This window comes from Cebus imitator, unplaced genomic scaffold, assembly GCF_001604975.1.
Source record: "Cebus imitator isolate Cc_AM_T3 unplaced genomic scaffold, Cebus_imitator-1.0 Scaffold0, whole genome shotgun sequence".
Classification (NCBI taxonomy): domain Eukaryota; kingdom Metazoa; phylum Chordata; class Mammalia; order Primates; family Cebidae; genus Cebus; species Cebus imitator.
The window spans coordinates 9,405,656-9,426,419 of NW_016107315.1; the positions used below are offsets into that span (position 1 = coordinate 9,405,656).

A 20,764-nucleotide genomic window follows, 5' to 3' on the forward strand; every position below is an offset into this window, starting at 1 on the left:
GGGGTTAAATTAATAACATTTATTATAATAAAAACACCACTTTGACATTATTAAAAAACACAATCTTGGTATTCAGGTATTATTTATAGTCCAGCTGCAGAAACGGAACTTTGAGAATTAGAACATACCAACTCAAGAATATAGACTGAATTAAACCTACAAATGTACTCAAGGGCACAGAATGGTTCACAGGGGTAATGGGCACTGACTACCTGCATTGGCTTAATCAGTGAAGAGCTTGGCTCTATGTGAAAAGTTTATGTTCCAGTAAATTTAGCGCTGGCACAGAAGCTCGTTTCATGAGTAACAGGCTATCATTTGACAGCAATGATGAAATCCTGATTAGAATTGACAATGACTGTGGCAGGGATCATCAACTCAGCTGCTGAGTCAAAGACTTTTTTCCCTATGCCAGGGAAAGCAAGGTAGCACTGTCCTTCCATTTTGCCACTCTACATCTGTTAAATTTCAAATTCAAAAGCTGGAAAATAAATTGTTTTCCTTGGCATCACTGTTAATGGCTGGCCATAACATTTTTTTTCATACACGCAAACTAGATATATAATCTATTAACTCCCTTAGATATTTTTAAAGGTAAATTAAGAAAAATTATTCTTACAGCACTAAATTCCAATTGGCTAGTCACCATACTTCCTCTTGTAAAAATGAGTATCTTCTAGGTTCATGGAATCCCCCTTATTCTAACATTGACTTAATATACAAACTTACATGATACCATGTTCTAAGCTTTGACTATACCTCTTTTATTCAGCTTTTATCGACAACTGAATGATTTCAAAAAGTACTTTCACAAAGATCCTTTCCCTTAACCCTCACAACAACCCTGTGAGGTAGGTATCCTGCCAACATTTGAGTGACAGAGAAACTGAGCTTTAGAGGCTGACTTAGTAACATCACATGGCCATTATGGGACAGCCAGGAATAAAAGCTCAGTTCTGATTCCAAATCCAGTGCTCTTTTTAGGTTGTCCTCAACAGCAGACTATTGTCCACCCAACTCCACACCTGACATCCTAGATCATACTGTCTGTTCAGGTTTTCTATAGTAGTGATGCTATCTTTAAAATGCATACTGTACATATTTTCAAAAACAGTGTCTGCTTATTGTTATATTAATAAATTTATTTTATTTTAATAGAGATGGGGTCTCCCTATGTTGCCCAGACTTGTCTTGAACTCCTGGGCTCTAGTGATCCTCCCACCTCGGGTTCCCAAAGCGCTGGGACCATAGGCATGAGCCACTGCACCCAACCCATGTCTACTTTTTAATACAAAGATATTGTTGCTGCATTTACAACTATGTTATTAGATTTGGATTATGTTTTTGTAGACTTTAAAGTTCAGATTTTTTTTATTCAGATGGAGTTTCGCTCTTATTGCCCAGGCTGGAGTGCAATGGCACGATCTCAGCTCACCACAACCTCCACTTCCTGGGTTCCAGCGATTCTCCTGTCTCAGCCTCCCGGGTAGCTGGGATTACAGCATGCCACCGTGCCAGGCTAATTTTTGTATTTTTAGTAGAGATGAGGTTTCACCATGTTGGTCAGGCTGGTCTTGAAATTCCGACCTCAGGTGATCTACCTGCCTTGGCTTCCCGAAGTGCTGGGATTACTAACTTTCTTCTATATGCAACTCATTTGCCTATTAAACAGTAAGTCAAAAACTTTTTCCTTAGAAGAACCATATATCTTTTGTCCAACAGTTACTTAAGTAGGCAGGGATTCTATTCCATTTTACATATGATACTAGATTTTCTGAATCTCAATCTTGGACTCATTGGTGTTTTGTAGCCAAGAGAATTCCTCAATGGTATGGATTTTCTGTTGAAGATGAAAGTTGGAAGTCTGAGAGAATTCTTTTTCAGATGCATCACATTCACAAAGTTTTTCATCTGTATGGATTTTCTGATGTACAGTAAGGTTTTTTCTTTGCCTAAAAACTTTACTACAATCATTACACCCATAGGGTTTCTCCCCTGTGTGAATTCTCTGGTGGCCAACTAAATTCCTCTTAGAAGTAAAGGATTTCCTACACTTCTCACACTCATAAGGTTTTTCCCCAGTGTGCATTCTCTGATGTACAACAAGGTTTTTATTCTGACTAAAGTCTTTCCCACACTCATTACATTTATAAGGTTTCTCTCCAGTGTGGATTCTTTGATGTACCATAAGATTTCTACTAGAGGTAAGGACTTTCCTACATATATGACATTCGTAGGTTTTTTCTCCACTGTGAATTCTTTGATGTTCAATCAGGTTTCTGTTGTAGGTAAAACCTTTTCCACATTCATTACATGCATAGGGCTTCTCGCCAGTGTGGATCCTCTGATGGGCTATAAGGTTTGAGCGGTAACTGAAGATTTTCCCACAGTCATTGCATTTATAAGATTTTTCCCTCGTGTGAATTCTCTGATGTCCAATGAGGCTTTTCTTCAGAATGAAGCATTTACCACACTCATCACACTCATAGGGTTTCTCACCACTGTGGATTCTCTTGTGTTCAATGAGGTTTCTGTTTGAACTGAAAGCTCTTCCACACTCACTACATTCAAAGGGTTTTTCTCCGGTGTGGATTCTCCGATGTACAAGCAGGCTTGAATTGTAACTGAAAGCCTTCCCACAATCCTCACATTTGTAGGCTTTCTCTTGTGTATGGAGTTTCTGATGGACCATAAAACTTTTGCTCATAATAAAGGTTTTCCCACACTCTCTGCATTCATATGGCTTCTCCCCATTGTGGAGTCTCTCATGGTCAATGAGGTTTCTGTTCGAACCAAAGACCTTGCCACAATCTTTACATTCATAGAGATTCTCTCCAGTGTGGAACCTTTGATGTAAAATGAGGCTCTTCTTCAGAATAAAAACTTTCCCACATTCATTACATTCATAGGGCTTCTCTCCATTATGGAGTCTCTGGTGGTCAAAAAGGTAAGCACTCTGAGTGAAGGCTTTCCCACATTCAGTGCATTTATAAGGTTTCTCTCTGCTATGCATCCTCTTATGGTCAATGAAGTTTGACTTAGAACTGAAAATCTTCCCACATTTTTTACAACCAAAGGTTTTCTTTTCTGTGTGGACTCTCTGATGTAATAGGAGGCTTTTACTTCTAATGAAAACTTTTCCACATTCTTTACACTTGTAAGGGTTCTCTGCACTGTGGAGTCGCTGATGGTCAATAAGGTAAGTGGTCTGAGCAAACGTCTTTCCACATTCATCACATTTATAGGGCTTTTCCCCAGAATGGATTCTCTGGTGCAGAATGAGGCTCTTCTTCAGAATGAAAGCTTTCTGACACTTATTACACTTATAAGGTTCTTCCCCTTTGTGGAGCCTCTGATGGTCAATGAGGTAAGCATTCTGAGAGAAAACTTTCCCACATTCATTACACTTATAGGGTCTCTCCCCTGAATGGCGCCTTAGATGTATAATTAGGCCTGAGTGCCTATAGAAACCCTTTCCACACTCCTTACACTTATAAGGTTTCTCCCCAGTGTGGATCCTCTGATGGTTTAGAAGGTAAGCACTTTGAGAAAATGCTTTCCCACATTCATTACATTTATAAGGTTTCTCCCCTGAATGGTTCCGTAAATGCATTAGAAGGCTCGAACGCTGAATAAAGCCTTTTCCACATTCCTTACATTTATGAGGTTTCTCACCAGTGTGGATTCTCCTATGGTTTATAAGATGGGAGATTTTATTAAAATGTTTACAACATATATCACATTTATAAAACTTCTTTCCTTCAGTACCTATTAAACTTTCAGAAATAGCTGAACCGAAAGTCAAGCTTTCTCCAAATTCCTTCCACTTCTGGCCTTGCTTCTCTGGTGGACTCCTTTTCTTCTTGTTTCGTTCACAAAGAGAAACTTTCCTCACTGTATCTGCCCTTTCCTTTGTTTCCTTTTCCCAATGACTTGCCAAAACTTGCCATTCACACTCTTCTTCAAAATCAAGAACCTGGGGAACACTTCCTTGAAGTCTTTTTGATGTTCCTTTCTGAGAGTCTGCTCTTTGAGAACTACTTAGCTTTGATGTCACCTCCTCATTCTCGGTCATGGTCTCCCATTCTGGTAAAAGGAATTAAAAATGCAAATGTTACCACATCCCTGTGTTTGGGAGAACAGGATCTTCAAATGACTTCAAAACATTCTAGGAAGGCACACTTTATATGCATACAAAAAGGAGAAACTTTTCATTAAATGAAGGTACAAGGAAGAATGCTACATGGACAAGAGGTTGTAAATGGATTAACATACAACTCACTTTGAGACATTTTTAAGTGCTTTGTCTTCAGGAAGCAGATGGAAAAATACAAATACAAATAATGCTGAGAAAACAGAAGCAAGGAAGAACCAGAGAGAAAACACAGGATCTTATGTAGGTCATTCATATCTTAGGAAGTTGGATAGAACAGCAAGAACCATTTGGATTAGAAGTAACTTTCTTTTTTATTTTATTCATGTTAGAAAGATGGAAAATTTAAGGGAAGGAAAGTATATGTAAGGACTCTGAAAGGTAATTTTTAATTTTTGAAAATCAAAGGCATGAATACTTTTTAACTGGTTGAAAGCAATTAACCAACTGAAAAGAAATCCATTGAAAAGCAACTTAATTCTTAGAATTCATATAAACATCCTACTCCATTTAAAGTTAAGAAATGGAAATTTTTAAATTCATTTAAAAAAATGAGGTCTGTTATGAACTCCCTTAATTACACATAAAAGGTAAGAGAAGAAATACCGAAGGAAAAGGGAAAATACACAGAATAAAAGTATGAAAACTTCTGTAAGATGGTGAGGCTGAACTAATCTCCAAGGTTCCTTTCAACTCCAATGTTCTCGAATATTTTAAAAATATGAAATAATTTTTATGAAAATGTTTTGGAAGTTTACTGTCAAACTACCCAAGTGTGAGAGAAATCATGAGCCAGTTCCCCCAAACTGTCTAATAAGTTATGTGAATAACAGTAACATCATCTCCTCTTTCAATATAACCATATTTTTCTTCTATCTAAATAGAAGACAAGAGTGCAGCCATTTTAATTCATTATAAATTTCTTTAAGTTTATGAAAGGGTAAGGATAGCAAAGATCCAATAAATATTAACTTGAACTATAGACATTCTTAGGCCCTCTTATCTCATCTCAACTGCCCCTCTCTCTAGGACTCAGGCAGGACTGCCAATCACACTACACAACTGCCTGGCTGCAGGGATGGGTATGTGTCTTAGGCCTATCCAGTGCTGATACTTCACTTTCCTTATTCACAGTGAGGTTTCAAAGACAAGGAGAGGCCAAGGATGGTGGCTTATGCCTGTAATCCCGGCACTCTGAGAGGCCAAGGCAGGTGGATCACTTGAGGTCAGAAGTTCGAGACCAGCCTGACCAACATGGTGAAACCCTGTCTCTACTAAAAATACAAAAATTAGCTGGATGTGGTGGTGCATACCTGTAGTCCCAGCTACTCAGGAGGCTGAGGCAGGAGAATCACTTGAACCTGGGAGGTGGACGTTGCAGTGAGCCGAGATCATACCACTGCATTCCAGCCTGGGTGACAGAGCAAGACTCCATCTCAACAAACAAAACAAAACAAAAAACAAAGACGAGGAGAATGCTAGTGGAGAGGAGGGTTGCTTCTATGTAATGAAGCACGCTTTAAGGAAATGAACTGTTATAAGTGGTTAAACTGAGATGGAAAATGTTAAGAAATTAGAAACTCTTGTTATCAGTAGCTAATTAGCTGGTTAAACTATTTGATGTTTTAGTTTAGGAATCAGGCTATATATGGGCCTATGAGCTTTTTAAGACTTGGTAGAAAAATGTCAGAATGATAGGAAGAGCTTGTTACTTTCCATAATCTTTGGTGAATGAAGCCTGCAAGGAACAGACAGGCTTTCCTGCCTCTAACACTCCTCTCCTTGCCTTTCATCTGCCCCAATCCATGTGTACCTTTATTGTCAATGACCTTTCCAATTGGTAAATTTGATCATGTCACTCACCTGCTCAAAACATCTAACTCTTCATTGCCTACAGGACAAAGCATAAATAGCCAGCAGAGCCAAAGGGATATCTTCACACACTGCCTGTTTTTCTGGTATCAACTATTGTCAGTATCTCTTATGCCCCTAGACTCTAGCCACAGTGTACTACACGCAGCTGCCCAAACATGTCATTTCTTGCCTATCACTGCCCACGTCCTTTCCTCTACCTGAATTGCTCTTCCTCTTTCCAACTCACTACCCAAGCCCAGACCTACACCCTTTAAAACTAAGCTCTAAAGTCATCACTCTCTGACCATTAATGCTAATCTTAAAAAAATAAAAAGGAGTCAGAGTGAGAATTTCTATCCTCATCTTACCCACTCTCGAAAAAATAAAAAATTAAAAAAATAATAAAAAGGAGTATAAATAAAACTATGAATGATATGGTGTCAATAAATTAAGACAACTTATATGAAATAGGCAAATTCCTAGAAAGCCACAAACTGCTAAAACTGACTCAAGAAAAAAATGGAAAATCTGAGTAGGTCTACAACAGGGAAAACAAAATTGAATCAGTAATTAAAAAAAAAAATTACCCTCCCACACACAAAAAACCCAGGCTCAGGTTGCTTCACTGGCGAATTCTACCAAACCTTAAAAGAATACCAGTTCTTCACAAATTCTTCCAATAAACGGAGACATTTCCCAATTAATTCTGTGAAGCCAGTATTGCCCTGATAGCAAAACCAGACAAAACCACCACAAAAAAGAAAACTATAGACTAATATAGCATATGAATATAAACATACAAATCCTCAACAAAATGCTAACTAAAACTAGCAACACATAAAAAGAATTATACACCATGACCAAGTGAGATTTATCACAGGAAAATAATGTTGGCATAACACTAGGAAAACAATTAATGTAATACACCATATTAACAAAATGAAGAACAAAAACCACATCATCAAGACAATAGATAAAAACACTCCACAGTGATAAAAACACTCAACAAAGTGGGAATAGAAGGGGATTTCTGGCCAGGCACAGTGGCTCATACTTTGGCAAGCCAAGGTAGGTAGATTTGAGACCAGGAGTTTGAGGCCAGGAGTTTGAGACCAGCTTGGGGAACGTGGTGAGACACTGACTCTACAGAAAAAATAAAAATAAAAACAAATAATTATCTGGGAATGTTGGTGTGTGCCTGTGGTCCTAGATATGTGGGAGGCTGAGGTAAGAGGATTACGAGGATTACTTCAGCCCAGGAAGTTGAGGATGTAGTGAGCCATGATCATGCTACTGCACTCTACCCTAAGTGACAGAGTAAGATCCTGTTCAAAAAAATTAAATTATATTTCATGGTGAAAGATTAAATGTGTTCTCTCTAAGACCAAGAACAAAAAAAGCTGTCTGCTCTTGCCACTTCTAGTCAATATGTACTGGAGGTTCTAGCCAGAGCAATTAGGCAAGAGAAATAAAAGACATCCAGATTGGAAAGGAAGAAGTAAAATTATCTCTATTTGCAGATGACAAAATCTTGCATCTAAACAATCCTTAGAAATCACTAAAAAACTATTGGAACTAACAAGTACAGCAAGATTGCAGGATACAAGCTCAAGATATAAAAATCAGCCTGAGATGGTGGCACACACCTGTAGTCCCAGCTACTTAGTAGGTTGAGGCAGAGGACTGCTTGAACCAAGGAGTTCAAGGTCAGCCTGAGAAACATATAAAATCCCATCTCATAAAAAAAGTCAGTGATATTTCTATTCATTAGCAATAAATAATCCACAAAGGAAATTTAAAAAAACATTTATAATAGTCACAGAAACAATAAGATTAGGATAAATTTAACAAAAGAAGAACTTCTATCCTGAAAACTACAAAATATTATTGAAAGAAATCAAGGGCCTAAATAAATGGAAAGATACCTCATGTTCAAAGATTAAAAGACTTAACATTGGTAAATGTCAATACTACTCAAATTGATCTACAGATTCATTGCAATACCTATAAAAATCTTAACTGGCTTCTTCAAATATATTGACAGGCTGATACTAAAATTAAGATGGAAAGTCAAGAGACCTAGAGTAGCTAAAACAATCTTGAAAAAGAACATAGTTGGAAGACTCACACCTTTTTATTTTAAAATGTACTATGAAGCCAAAATAGTAAGAGAGGATGATACTGACATAAGGATAGACATACAGATCAAAGGACTAGAACTGAGACTTTAGAAATAAACCCTCATATTTATGATCAACTGCTTTTTTACAAGGGTGCCAAAACAATGCAATGGGGAAAGCACAGTCTTTTAAACAAATGGTGCCTGGGATAAATGGTACCACATGCAGAAGAATGAAGATAGATCCTTACCTCATACTATATACAAAAATTAACTCAAAATAGATAAAAGACCTAAATGTAAGAGCTAAAACTTAAAAGAAAATATAGACATAAATCTTCCTGGCCTTGGATTAGTGATAGTTTCTTAGATATGACACCAAAAGCAGAAGCAACAAAAGAAAAAAAAAATCTAACTCATTAAAATTAATGACTTTTGTCCTTCAAAGGATACCATCAAGAAAGGGAAAAGTCACCAGGCCAAGTGGCTCAAGCCTGTAATGCCAGCACTTGGGGAGGCTGAAGAAGGAAGATTGTTTGAGGCTAGGAGTTCAAGACCAGCTTGGGAAACACAGTGAGACTCTGTCTCTACAAAAAATTTAAAATTAGCCAGGCTGGTGGGGTGCACCTGTAATCCCAGCTACTCAGGAGGCTAAGGTGAGAGGATCGCTTGGGCCCACGAGTTCGAGGCTGCAGTAAGCTATGATCGAACCACTACACTCCAGCCTGGACAATAGGGCAAGACCCCACAGAATGGAAGAAAATATATGTAAATCATGTATTTGTTAAAGAACTTATATCTAGACTATATAAAGAATTCTTACAACTTAGTAATAAAACGACAAATAACCTAGTTAAAATATAGACAAAGAATCTGAATAGACAGTTTTCTCCAAAGATATACATACAGTCAGTAATAACATAAAAAGTTGCTCAACATCATTAACCATCAGGGCAATGCATATTGAAACCACAGTGAGATATCATTTCAGACCCATTAGGATAATTAAAATAAAAAAGACAGATAATAACAAGTGATAGGGATGATGTAGAAAAACTGGAACGTTTATATAATGCTAGTAGGAGTGTAAAATTGCGCAGTTGCTTTGGAAAACAGTCTGGCAGTTCCTCAAATGATTAAAGACAGAGTTATCATAAGACCCAGCAATTCTACCCCTAGGTGTATACCCAAGAGAAAGGAAAACATATATCCACACAAAAATTGTACACAAATGTTCATAGCAGCATTATTCATAATGGACCAAAAGTGGAAGTACCTAAGCGTTCATCAGCTGATAAATGGAGATATATCCGTTCAATGGAATATTATTTGGCATTAAAAAGGAATAAAGAACTGATACCTGATACAACATGGATAAGGCTTAAAAACACTATGTCAACTAAAAGAAACCAGTCACAAATGACCACATATTGCATGATTCCATTTACGTGAAATGTTTCAAATACACAAATCTATAGAGGTAGAAAGATTGGTGCCTGCTAGGGCTAGATTGGAGGAATGAGTTACATGAAATGAGGGTGGACTGCTGAAGGGTGCAAGGTTTCTTTTGGGGGTGATGAAAATGTTTTAAAATTCATTGTGGTGATGGTTGCACAACTTGGTGAATATACAACAAGCACGGAACTGTACATTTTAAATGGTGAATTTTATGGTATGTTAAATATACCTCAATAAAACTGTTATAAATCTTTCCCTCCTGGTGGAAGAACTGGGAACAATCCTCCTCCTCCTCCTCCCACTGTCCCAATCCTCTCATCATTCCCAGGTTCCTATGGGCTCACATAACCTTATACATGCTTTTATTATACAGCATGTGCCAAATTGTATTGTAATTATAAGTGGAAATGTCTTCTCTCCAATTTGAATGTACTTTAAGGCAGGAGCTAAGCCTAACATGGAAGGTAATCAATATTTCTTAATACTTTCCTTCAAATTCTAGTCCAATTTCCTAAATAAACATACACAAATATTTTACATACGGAAGTAGTATGTTCAAGTTATCTGAGAGTCTGTTTTTCTATCACAGTTTACTGATGTATGAAAATTGAGTACACAGAGTTATCATAATATTTGATAGTTTCATAATATACTATTAGGTCAAAACACCATTCTCTGCTTAGTACTTGATCTTAGGGAATTTGTTTTGCCCAACTTTCAACCACGATAGTTACCTGGGACTATTTTTAGACATATGACTTATATTCCCTCTTTCTGAACCTCAAATCAGAGGTTCTTTAATATATCCCCCTCAAATCTGAGTTACTAAGTCAGTGGGAATAAACATTAGGCATCTGCTTGCCCAAAGCCCCAACAACATTGCAGTGAGATTTTTTTTTTAAATGTATTAAAGTTGGTTCAAGTTTCTCTTTCTTCAAAGAGCTAGAATAATCAAGCAATTACATTATTTTATGGTTTTTTTTTTTAATTTAACTCTTAGACCTATCTGGAATTTATTTTAGTGTATAGCATGAGGTATGGGTCCATGGTGAGTGTTTTTAATAAAGTTAGCCAATTAATCCATAAAGTCTATTTTAAAATTTTTAGAAAAGATTGATTATTGAGTAAATAGCTTTGAAACTACTGAAAGCCACTTGGGTTAAAAAAAAAAAGCTGGGATGGTAGTGCATGCTTATAGTCGCAACTACTTGGGAAGCTGGGATGGAATGTTTGCTTGAGGCCAGGAATTTGAGGCCAGCCTGGGCAACATAGTGAGACTGCCATCTCAGAAACAGGAAAACCCCTCCACAAGATGTCTATGTCATTCTATATCTCAAGATAAATTGATAAATATCAAGATGGATTAAAGCTTAAATATCAAAATAAAATAATAAAAGTATCTTACGAAAATACAGGTGGGTTTAAAAAATAATTTTATGAGGAAAAAGACCACTAAGACCATAAAGGAAAATACTGCTAAGTTTAACAACATAAAATATTTTCTAAGGCTTAAAAAAATTAATAAATAATATTGAAAGGCAAACAAATGGGAAAAGCATATGCAACAATTGACAAAGCGTTAGCAGTCCTATATGTATAGGAAGTATAAGAATAGCAGTAAAACGACCAGTAAACATATGAAGAGATTTCAATCACAGTAATAATGAAAACATGAAAAACACACAAACAAAAGATAGTATTCTTGATCTACCTAGCAAAGATTTAATTAAAACACTGACCAAATCATGAGCAGATCCAGGGGAAATTGGCTCTCCTGTGTGCTCTTTCTGTAGGAGTTTAATTCAGGTATCATTGGTAGAAAGAAGTTTGGTAGTATCTATCAAAGTATAAAATCTACAGACTGACCCACCACTGCCACTGCTGAGATACTAAAGGATACAGTCTCAAAATATGAAAATATACAGTATAAATTACTAAAGACAATAAAATAATAAAGTTGCTGGGTACAAAATTAACATATTTAAAATCAGTACTTTCATATATGTAAATGACAGTCAATTAGAAAATATCAGAAAAGACTCTAATTTCAAATAATAAATATTACCAGAAATATGCAAGATCTAGGCGATTTTAAAACATGCCTAATACATACAAAGGCAGTACAGAAAAAATGGAATGTTATATAATGTTCTTGAATAGAAACATTCAGAATCATAAAGCTGTCATTGTAAAGCATGAATACTCTGCATGGAACATGGAATACTCTGCAGCCATTTAAACTGATACTGTCAATCTGTATTTCAGTCAAAATTAGTTCCTGTGGCTGATTATCCAGTTCTGAATGTTGATTTCTCCAAACAGAATTCTACATTTTTCTTCAAGTTCCAGTATAAATGCTACCTCCTTTATGGCCTTTCCTAATCCCCAGGAATGGAATTGATTGCTCTGTTTTCTGCATTTCCATCACACCAGGTTTATGCCACTCTTGTACCAATTATTTTACTCTGCCTTGTACATTTAATATTTCTATAATCATCTCCTAAACCATCATAAGATATTTAAGGGCAAAAATCACATCATTTTCACAGCTGTACTACTATAGGTATTTGATGTTTGCTGGAAGCAAAAATGGCTAATAAAAAATTTTGAAATATTCTTTTATTACTTATCAAAGAAATCTACTTTAGAATAGATATTATAACTTTAAAAATATATTAGCAGTAATTTAGAATTGTGGGATTCCTCAGTACAAATGAAAGCAGAGCAAAAGGAGTGTTCTTATACACCAATGATAAGAACAGAGAGGACACGGATCACTATGGAAAGTAATTTGGCAAGATGAAGCCAGAGCCTTAAAGCCATTCAAACGCTTATGTCCAGTAATTGTACTTCTAAAAATAATAAGACATTTTAGAAGACATTAGGCACAGGGACAGATAATTATCATAGCAATTATTCAAAATAAGGAAATGGCTAACTGAATTATGGTACAAATCATATAGCCAATATAGATAATAACTGCAAAGAGTTTGTAACATTCGAGAACACACACAAGGAAAGCAACCTATAAAACCGTATACAGATACACACACAAACACATACATTTGAACAATGTAAAAAATCTTTCAAACATACAGAAAAACCAGAAAGGTAATATATCAAAATGATAATAGTTGTCTGGAAATAGCAATATTAAGGAAGTTTTTTTTCTTCTTTGTAGTATTCAGTATTTTACAAAATAGGTATATGTTACCTTTATAATCAGAAAACAAACAAAGGCTGATGAAGTAAAGGTAAGCATCACAGAAAGAAGAGTCCTTACCTAGGGAGGTCACATTTCCATAATTCTCCAGCATCACATCCCAGTACAAGGCCCTCTGGATTGGGCCAAGACATGCCCATTCCTCTGAAGTGAAGCATACTGACACCTCCTCAAACATCACCAACTCCTGAAACAACAGGTGTGTGTGAGATTACCAATGCCCAGGAGCTTGCCTGTTGAAAGGTTCCCTTCGCTTCTGGGGAAGGGATATACTGGGAGACCAGGAGTGCACAACAGACATCAGGGAGACACAAGGAGATCACATATAAAGTCTATCTTCCAACAGCATAGACCTTGATTTAGAAATAGGAACTGACTGGACATTGAAGTACAAGGATGAGAGAGGGCAATTCAGCCACAGTGAGGTTGTGCAGATGGGAAGGAAAGAGGATGTTAACCTTACCTGGGGTTGGGCTGTTAGGAGCATAAGTGCCATTAATTGATTTCTTGGGTTCTCTTCCTGAGAAAGGGCAGAAGCTTCAGGGGCAGGACTATCTGAGGAAAGAGAAAAAGCTGCATGTGGGACCTACAAATTCTGAGTGACCCCCACTTGCAGAGCTGGAATAACACAAAGAGTAGCAATAAAAATGGATACAAGGTCAGAGGGGCCCAAGAAGAAGGTGGGAACAGCAGAAACAACAGAAAGGAACTGGCACTGTAAGAGATTCCTAGACAGGGTAGCAGAAGAAGCAACTCCCTGGAAGTAGGAGTTGAGCCACAGAAAGGGTCCTGGAACAGCCCAAAGCCCAGAGCACTGAGTAAATACCATTTTGAGGATCCTGGAAGTTGAATGCCACTGGATCAGTAGGATGCAGGCAAATTTCAGCTGCTATGTGGCTGCCAGGAAGTACAGGAGGAAGTGTTCCTGGAGTGCTCACTGCCTTTTGGAGAGGGCTCTGATCCTGGACAAGGACTGGAACCTGGAAATCAGTAAAACAAAATATACTGGCTCTTCTTGTTCCTCCAGAAAAAGGACTCACCTAAGCACTGTGGACCTCTTTCTGCCCACAATCTAGAACTGTGAGATCAGAGAGACCCACCTCAAGTATGGAGCCATCAAAACAGCAATAAAACTTTGCAATGAGAACAATGGAGCTGCCCTCAAGCCCCACTCATGGCACTGGTGACCTCTCCCAGAGGAGACTGTACAACAGAATGGTAGGAACAGAAGCCAGACCTGGGTGTGGGTTAAGGAGGGAATGGGAAGTAATAAACAGTAATTAAGAGCATGGATTTTAGTTTCAGACTTAGTTTTAGAACGGACTTCAGTCACATCTCTTCTACTTATTTACCATCTAAGTACTGACCTCTTTACCTAGTCCTCTGTGCTCAAATACAAGTAACACTAAAATCGGCACCAAGACACTTGGTTTTGCGGCCAGCTAGATGTCTGCCTCGGTTTCCTTATATCACAAATGAGGATGTATTAATTTGTAACGAAATATATAGCTCTAAGATTTTTCACTTTATGATTAAAAGAACAAGCCTATCCTTAATGCCACACCCAAGTTTGAGTTATGATTCAGACATCTTATACAGAAATGTTTCTAGTGAGCTATAGATGTACAGAAGAAATCTCACACATGATAGGCTACATTAAGATCCCAATCTAATGGTCAAGGATATAAATCTTATCAGAAGCAAATATCTTAACCCAATCCCTTGGCTTGCAGAATCCCCAGGAGGGCACACAAGAGGAGGTCTCACCTGGAAAGTTTCATTCTTGTTACGCTACTGGCATTCTATTTATTTATTTATTTAAAGACAGGATCTTACTCTATTACCCAGGCTGGAGTGCAATGGTGTGATCATAGCTCACTGCTGCCTCAACCTCCTGGGCTCAAGTGATCCTCCCACCTTAGCCTTCTAAGTAGTTGGGACAACAGGTACTTGCCACTACACCTGGCTAATTTTTTAAATTTTTTGTAGAGAAGAAGTTTTCCCATGTTGTGCAGGCTGGCCTTGAACTTGTGGCCTCAAGTGATCCTCCCACCTCAGCCTTCCAAAGTGTTGGGATTACAGGCATGAGCCACTGTGCCTGGCCTTTTATACTCTATGCCTACATCACCATTCCAAACAGAATTATAGAGACAATACATATGCTTCTATTTAGGGAAAAACTTAGCAACATTTCTTCTTCAGGTTCTTGATCCAAACTCAGCATTAGCAAGCACTACCCAGGTGACAAAACAGAGTCAATGTTTTTGTGCTGCTTCTAAGTTGGAAACAAAGATACCTCAACATAAATCCATTTCTCTACAGACATATTCTATGATCTGAATACTCATGAATCTGCTTTAATTATTGTTAGGGTGGCTAGTGTGATATTAATTTTTAATGAAAATCACACCCTCTAGCCCAGCCTCAATTCTTTCCTTCCCTTCATCCCAATACCCACCTTCCCTCCCCACCTTTCTCACTTTTATTGCTGGTCCATCAAGGTCTTTCTGTAGCTCCTCTACCAGGGCCACAGCCTCCTCGCCACTCCCAGGGCGATGGAGCTGCACCCAAGTCCGAATCTCCCCAGGCAGGATGCTCAGAAACTGCTCCAGCACCAGCAGCTCCAGGATCTGTGCCTTGGTACGTGCTTCTGGTCTCAGCCACCGGCGACAGAGTTCTCTGAGCCGGCTCAGAGCCTCCTGGGGTCCAGATGTCTCATGGTAACGTAACTGTCTAAAGTGCAGGTGGGAGGTCTCCCAAACAGAGGAGCTGCTTCCTTGGAAGCTGGTTCCCCATTTCCAAGTATCATCCTTCCCCTTCACAAGGCCCTCTTGTCTCAAAGCATTGTGGGCCCAATTTTCTCTTGTCATTGTTGTTTTAGAAAAAGGCTCCTCTCCAGTCCAGGTCTCCTTAATCCTTGACTTCTTCCTTAGAGTTTGGAGAGTATCATCTACAAGACCTCAAGAAATCATTGTTAAAATTAGCCCAGAGAAAAAGCTGAGCTTTCCAGGCCCCAGTCAGTTCCCAGTAATAAAGAGAACGTTTGTGAGTGCAAGGTTCCAGACTCGAGAGAGTGTTTCCTCTGACACCTCCCACTTAAGGCTCTGGGACACAGACACTCATGTTACCCAGACTGCTGAAACCAAACACATGAATTTCCTTTGGTCTTTATTCATAGGATCTCTTCATCTAACTACAATAGATTCTTTACCACTCTAACAATGAGCATCCTGGCTACTCCTGTATAACCTGGAACGATTCCCTCACTTCTGAGCCTTAGTTTTTTAATCTGTAAAATAGGGATAGTAACAGTTCCTAACTCATGGGGTTGTTATGAGACTCTGATGTCTAAATACATTTCAAGTTTTTGGACAGTGCCTGGTACATGGGTTTAAATGTTACTTATTACCCTCTGTAACTAGCACTCTTTCCTATGTTCCACAGAGTTAACAAGTAATCACAGTCTTAATCATGACACACATGAGATAAAATCCTATCCACCTCCTCGATTAACAAAGAAAGGCTGTATTAAGTTCTGTGTAATTTTGCTCTACATGCTTTTAATTCTCTGAAAATTGTTCATTCTGTTAATCAAAATATTTGGATAAATTTCCCTCTTGCTCTTATCTTTTCACACCTAGTCCCACAGGTGGATAAACCTGAATAAGGTTTTATTATACAGAACTTAGACCTGCTCTCTAGAAATCAACTATTCTTTAGAAACAACATATATGTTTCTAATTATAAAACCAAAAATTTATAAAACCAGAAAACAATCACTGCTATTATTCAGAACTATGTCATTCTAGCCCTTTTTCTATGCACCAGTGTGGGTTAAAGATAGGATCCAAGTGTATTGCTCTATAGCTTTTCTCACTTATTATGTTGTGAACACATTAACTATTCTTCATTATTTTTAATAGCTGTATGAGTCCATCTATACTTAATAGCCCCCTGTTGCTGGACATTTAGATTATAGATTATAATCTACAAATTACAGATTACAATAGATTATTTCTATCTTCTATAATAATTTCTAACTAATTATCATAGATTAATTCTAACTTTCCCCTATTATTAAAAAGGTTACAATGGCTATCCTTGCTCACAAATTTTTAGTTACATCTCTGCTTATTTCTTCAGGATAAATTCCTAGAATTGTTGGGCTGAGGAGTACAAGTAATTTTAAGCTTTTAAGGTTATAACAGTTATATCAGCATCAGTGACATATGAAAGCATCCTCATTATTTGAACACATAGACCCTTAAAGAGAGCCTGCTTATAACAACTGGGGGTGGGGGGGCAGAAATATAAACATAATTTCAATATAATGTGTAAGTATAAGTAATAGGAGAACATAAAACTACAGAGAGGATTAATGAAGGGTAATTTTTTATTTTTGAGATGGAGTCTCCCTCTGTCACCCAGGTGGGAGTGCAGTGGCGTGATCTCAGCTCACTGCAACCTCTGCCTCATGGGTTCAAGTTCTCCTGTCTCAGCCTCCCGGGTAGCTGGGACTACAGGCTTGCGCCACCATGCCCAGCTAATTTTTGTATTTTTGGTAGAGATGGGGTTTCACCATATTGCCCAGGCTGGTCTTGAACTCCTGACCTCAAGTGATCTGCCCACCTCAGCCTCCCAAAGTGCTGGGATTACAGACATGAGCCACCGCTCCTGGCCATGAAAGGTACCTTTGGATTGGACTTTTAAGGAAAAATAAAAGGATCACAGGACTATGAGGAAAGCCATTTCAGGAAGAAAGAAACTATTTCCAAAAGCAACGGAGTGACACATAACTTTGTGAAGGAAAACCAGAGAATGAAAGTAAACTTTGGAGGCAAGATTGTAGGAGTAGAGCAGAGAGGTAAACATAAGTTAAATTCTAAAGGCTCTTGAGAGGCAGTATTCTGAGGAGGTCATTGAGTCCTGTAAGTGAAGCAGTTTTACTTCCATTTAAGCATTAAAGAGGTTTTACTTTACATTTTTTCGTATTTTAAAAAATAGGTAATATACTCACTTGCTCAAAATTTCAGATTATAAAATGCATATTGTGTAAAGTTTCCTTCTCCCTGTTAGCTTCTTATGTATCTTTCCAGTTATTTATGCATATGTGTGTATACATTTATTGTTTTCTATTTCCCTTTTTTCACAGATGGTGGTACACCATGAATGTGCTACATTTTCCTCTTCTCAATTAATAACGTCTTAGAGGTCTTTCCTGTCAATACACAGCCCCTCTCCCCATTTTTATGGATGCATAGATGTATCATAATTATTCATGCCAGCACGGATGGAATGTTTGGGTAGTTTTCAATCATTTCTTATTACCAACAATATTATCATGAATAATCTTGTGCATACATCAGTTTGGATGTGTATAGTCACATATAAGAAAAGTTCTTTGAAACAGAATTGCTGAGTCAAAAGGTATGCATGTATAATTTTGGTATTTTCAATTTGACCTCATTAGGACTGTACCAGTTTATCATTTATACTCCCATCAGAAACAGCTGTATGGGAGTGCCTTTCCTCACTCTCACCAATACAGTTGTTAAAGTTTGTGCTCTTTGCCAAATTTTTAACTTGCATTTTGAGTGAATTACTATATTGACAGTCATTTGTATATTTTTTCAAGTAACTATTCATATATTTTGCCTGTGTTTCTATTGAGGTGTTGGGTCTTGTTAATTTGTACACATTTTTATCACATAGGAAAATTAGTCTTTTGTTTACAATGGCAGGTGCAAATTTTTCCCAGTTTGTCAAGTGTCTTTGAGACCATATTATGTGCCATGTGACTTTGCTTAAAGTGTTTTTTGCCATGCAATCTTTTATAACTTCTGGGTATTGTACCATAATTAGAAAGATCTTTTCCACTATGAGCATGAAGAGACTCTTAAGAGGTGTCAGGACTCTATTAGTGGGGAATGGTGGGGGTGGGGGGACTGGATAACAAGAAAGGCCAGTTAGATTTTTGTAATAGTCTCAACACATGACTAAGTTCTAAACGAAGTAGGAACTTACTTATCCCCTAGTAGGGATAAGGCAATTGAGAAAAACTTGGCAGTCCTTGGTAACTGATCTGGGGGTGATGGAAAGGAATTTTTAAAAAGAATTTTGAATAATTTTCTACAGCAAATTATCAGAACTCTATTTACACTTATTTTGCAGATAAAAATAACATAAAAATAACAAGTTATTAAATATACATTTTATTTGCTTCTCACAAAAGGTTTTCAAGGCAGAAGTTAAAAAGAACAAAAAGATCAGAGGAACTAATCCACTCAAGGGCACTTAGCTAGTTGAGATGTGGGAACAAATTCTGATTTCAGGGATTCTAATTCCAGAAGTCCAAAACAATTCCATCTACGAAGAAACTTATGAAACCCAAACAACTGTTCTAAAACAACGGTTTCCAAACACCAGTCCACGATAAAGCTTTAATCTGGCAAGCTGCAAAAAGAGAAAACCAGTAACAATCGTCACTGACAGGTTGCCAATGACGTGGGCAACATTTATTCTGAGTTTACGGTCTTAGTACTTTGTGTTAAAATGTACTCCTGAAGTGAGGGTGGTATGGGTGGTTTCAAGTTTGATTTTTAAATACCATCATATTACAAAACTAAAAGATGACAATTGTTCCATTCCTTTAAAAAAAAAAAAAAAAGTCTGGGCGCCACCGGTATAGGGAAGCCTCAGAATGTTTCTGTGCATCAGCCTCACAGAAGACTGAGGAAGAGCAGAAAGGCCTGAGCTGGGGGAGCAGACTACTGAGGCAGCTATCCTCAAAGAGCTAGCGGAGTCCGTTAGACTGGAGCACCAGTCCAGACACACACAGACTCGGAGCTGCTGTCCTCAGTACCTTCCCCGGGCCGCTGCCTGCCCTGCCGAGGCCAAGATGTCGACCCCCAACACGGAGCTGGGGACGGACCGTGCCGGGGGGTCAGAGCCCGGGAGGGGCCACCGATGGCTGTGCAGTCCCAGCAAACTCAGGCCCGCGTCCCAGGCCGCCTCACTTGCACGCCCACCCGCCCCCAAGCCCACCCCGCTCACCGGGGGCTCCCGCTGCGGCTCCAGCCTTGGGTACCGCCGCCTCGGCGCCAGGCCGCTAGGAGATGACACTGGAACGGACCCTTGCGGCAGCCGAGGCACAGAATAATGGCCGAGCCGTAGATACAGCGACTTCCGCTTGCTCCCAGCCCCTCATCCGGGATCTCTAGGAAGACACATCTCTATGGTTCGTTTCTTTTCCTAGCGCGCGAGAGGAGAGGCGGAACTCCTGAGCCCTTGGAATAAGCCCTCATTCCTTACATCAAACAAGAACCGGCCGCTGTGTTTCGGACTGGAAGGGTGCAGAGATGAAAGACAGGACCGAGGGCCTCAGGATGCTTGTTGCCTCCAAAGAATGTTGGACATTTCTGTTTTAATTTGCATTTCAATTGAGTTTGACAGGGAGTAACCTCTCATCTGAATGACCTGGTAGGTGACTTTTCTGGTCTCTTCGTGAACCTATGCAGTTCCCACTGTAAATAACATGGATTATAAATCATCCTCTTGTGAATTCGCTTACTGTGGTGTAGCTCTTGCCCACGATCACATACTGGAGCTACGATATTAAATAGTAATCAAGTTGAAGTTGCAAAGTCATGTGCAAATGGTGGGGACATCTCTGCCCTGAGAGAGGAGGTTATTCCAGCTGTCCCTCACGCTGGGTAAAGTTAACTGGAATTCTGATCCTGTCTTTGGTCTTCAGTCTCTTAGGTGTGGACTTCTGGAATTGACACCCCTATATGTGACTATGGCTGCAATAAGGTTCCAAAAGGAGAAGGGCCATGTCTGCATGGATCCCATGTATTTAGCCCCTAGTACAAAGCTGAAGCCATATAGGTTGTAGATGAATGTTTATTGAATGAGCAAAGTTTATGTTATTCTATTTATGTCTTTTTTTTTTTTTTTT

General features: G+C 38.5%; 1 protein-coding gene across 9 annotated transcripts in view; it reads right to left on the reverse strand.

The window, feature by feature from the left end:
- ZNF197 (zinc finger protein 197) overlaps positions 1–20,764 on the reverse strand; it is a 52,599-nt gene continuing 31,835 nt past the window's right edge. For 2 of the 9 annotated variants that reach the window (XM_037732567.1, XM_037732539.1), the window contains 5 exons: positions 15,279–15,757; positions 13,634–13,787; positions 13,271–13,362; positions 12,868–12,994; positions 1–4,086 (listed from right to left, as the gene is read on the reverse strand). In XM_037732567.1, coding sequence (XP_037588495.1) covers positions 1,766–4,086; positions 12,868–12,994; positions 13,271–13,362; positions 13,634–13,787; positions 15,279–15,757 — 3,173 coding nt within the window. In that variant the 3' untranslated portion in view covers positions 1–1,765. Of the gene's footprint in view, positions 4,087–12,867; positions 12,995–13,270; positions 13,363–13,633; positions 13,788–15,278; positions 15,767–18,998; positions 19,261–19,860; positions 20,204–20,764 lie in introns of those variants that run through there. The other 7 variants (XM_037732658.1, XM_017522228.2, XM_037732617.1 and 4 more) reach the window with 7 other exon arrangements.